Source organism: Cystoisospora suis, assembly GCF_002600585.1.
Source record: "Cystoisospora suis strain Wien I chromosome Unknown contig_2559, whole genome shotgun sequence".
NCBI classification, from domain to species: domain Eukaryota; phylum Apicomplexa; class Conoidasida; order Eucoccidiorida; family Sarcocystidae; genus Cystoisospora; species Cystoisospora suis.
In genome coordinates this window covers 1-1,869 of record NW_027155357.1, presented here as the reverse complement: position 1 = coordinate 1,869, position 1,869 = coordinate 1, and the positions used below count along the sequence as shown (strand labels likewise).

At 50.7% G+C, this 1,869-nt stretch overlaps 1 protein-coding gene across 1 annotated transcript; it reads right to left on the bottom strand.

The window, feature by feature from the left end:
• Nucleotides 1–367: 367 nt before the first annotated feature.
• On the bottom strand, nt 368–1,796 carry CSUI_005277 (toxoplasma gondii family a protein). The gene has a single exon (XM_068065454.1). It carries the CDS (start codon nt 1,637–1,639, stop codon nt 620–622), a length of 1,020 nt encoding a protein of 339 aa, XP_067922570.1. The 5' UTR covers nt 1,640–1,796; the 3' UTR covers nt 368–619.
• Between the last annotated feature and the right edge of the window lie 73 nt (nt 1,797–1,869).

Below are 1,869 nucleotides of genomic sequence, written 5' to 3'. Positions count from 1 at the left end.
TACGAAAGTGATCTTCAGTTGAAGAATGACTTGTGGTGGCTTTTCGATGAGGAGGCCAGCTAGAAAGGTCTTTCCAGGCAGGAGTCAGGGACGATCACAGCGGTACTTGTGTTCTTGCCGGGTTCTCTTGTAATGAGTAACAAAGAAGAACCTTCTCTCCGTTCTTTGCCGGCGAGATCATGATGCGTAGTAGGTAAGTACGGGTGACCTAGCCGCTAGGGTAACAGTTGTTCTCTCTCACAGAAGAACTGCAATCAATCAGTGATAAGTACTCCCTCTTTGTATCTGAAGAACGCTCTACAGATCCCGAGAATACGCAAGAATGTCTCTCCGATGAGAGAAAAAACAGTTCTCTCGAAAGAGCAGTCATGTGGTAGCCGTGGGTTGACCAGTTGCCTCTTCGCTGAATGTTTTTCTCTCACTCTTTGCTTTCCTTCAGAAGCCCCAATCAACCTTCGTGTTGGTGCTCTTGCTGGAAGACTGATTCCATCTGTTCGGAAGACATCTACTTCTTCTGTGTGCCTTTTCTCCGTACGCTCCCTTCTTTCTGGGGCGTCTCCGTAGGGTGAAATACAGGGAGATTGTCCTGGCACTCGGCGCAAAGCGCTCGGGCCTACTGCTAGGACCGCGCGACCCGCAGGACAGTCGAAAGAGAGATTGTAAGTAAGACGAAAATAGTCACAGTACCCAGATACGCATGCGAAGCAGATGAATGGACAACCACCGTCAGGTAATAGCCTGCTGGTGTTACACCACTACTGGCCGCAGACTCTCTGCTTACAAAGGCTCCAGGCATCTTGTCAACTGTCGTCGTAATGTCCTCCCTCCCCGGAGTGCCCTCCTTCCCTCCAATTTCCTCCTCCGCTTTCACCTTCGTTTCTCGACTGGTCTCCTTCTTTATTAAAGCTTGTAGAGACGCTTGTTCTGTACGGTCCAGTGAGGGTGGCGCTGGAGCCGTGTCTTCACCGGGTGTAGTGTTTGTGTCCCCGCTTGGTTTTGAAGGTCCTGAGCTCAAGGTCGGCTTATCTCCGCTGGCTTCTGTTGAAACGGCTGTGGCTTCAGGGCTCGGGGTTGTGACGGCTGTCGCTGAGTGGAAGCGAACGCAAAAGCTGACTTTTCTGCCCTGAAGCTTTTCTGAAGAAGGATTAGTGAAGGCATACTGCGTCACTGATGTTGAGACCGAATTACCTTGAGAAGACTTTTGGGGACCGGAGTCGAGCGCACCTGTTGTTTTCACCCAGAAAGTCTTCGTGTCTGATGAGCCTAAACCGGGGAAGATATCTTCATAGGTAAGAGTCTTGCTGAAGTTGCACGCTCCATTGTCGACGGCATAAACAAATTTATTCAGGTTCTCAGCATCTCCCCCTTCTCTAGAACTTTCCGTCTGAGGCATGAACACGGCCTCGTTGCTTTCATCCACCACCAGCAGAACCTGTGAACCTCCCAGTGGCGATTCCGCTACGCGGTCCGATGTTAGACCCCCAGAAGGAATGTTCAGGACGACATTGGGACCGCTGACGCTACTGCCTGATCGTGTCCTGTTTCCGTGAACTCGTGATGAAAGGCCGAGGATTCCTACGGTGAATAGAAGAATGGCTGTTACCAAGGAAGGATGAAGCGGCGCAGATTCATGCCCCATTATGACTAGCCAACGCTAATGAGCTGCGTAGCAACGTTCTCGTGCACACTATACACTGTCTTTGCAGTATCCGTGGAAACTTCCTATAGCAACACACTTCTGCCGTCTGGAGGATCGCTGTCGTCGTAATACTGTCGTTCATGAACTGCGCGTCTTACTGAGTACCGGATCACTTAGTTCGGGATGCCATTGCTGTTTTTCACTCCAGAGTGAAAAACAGCAATGGCATC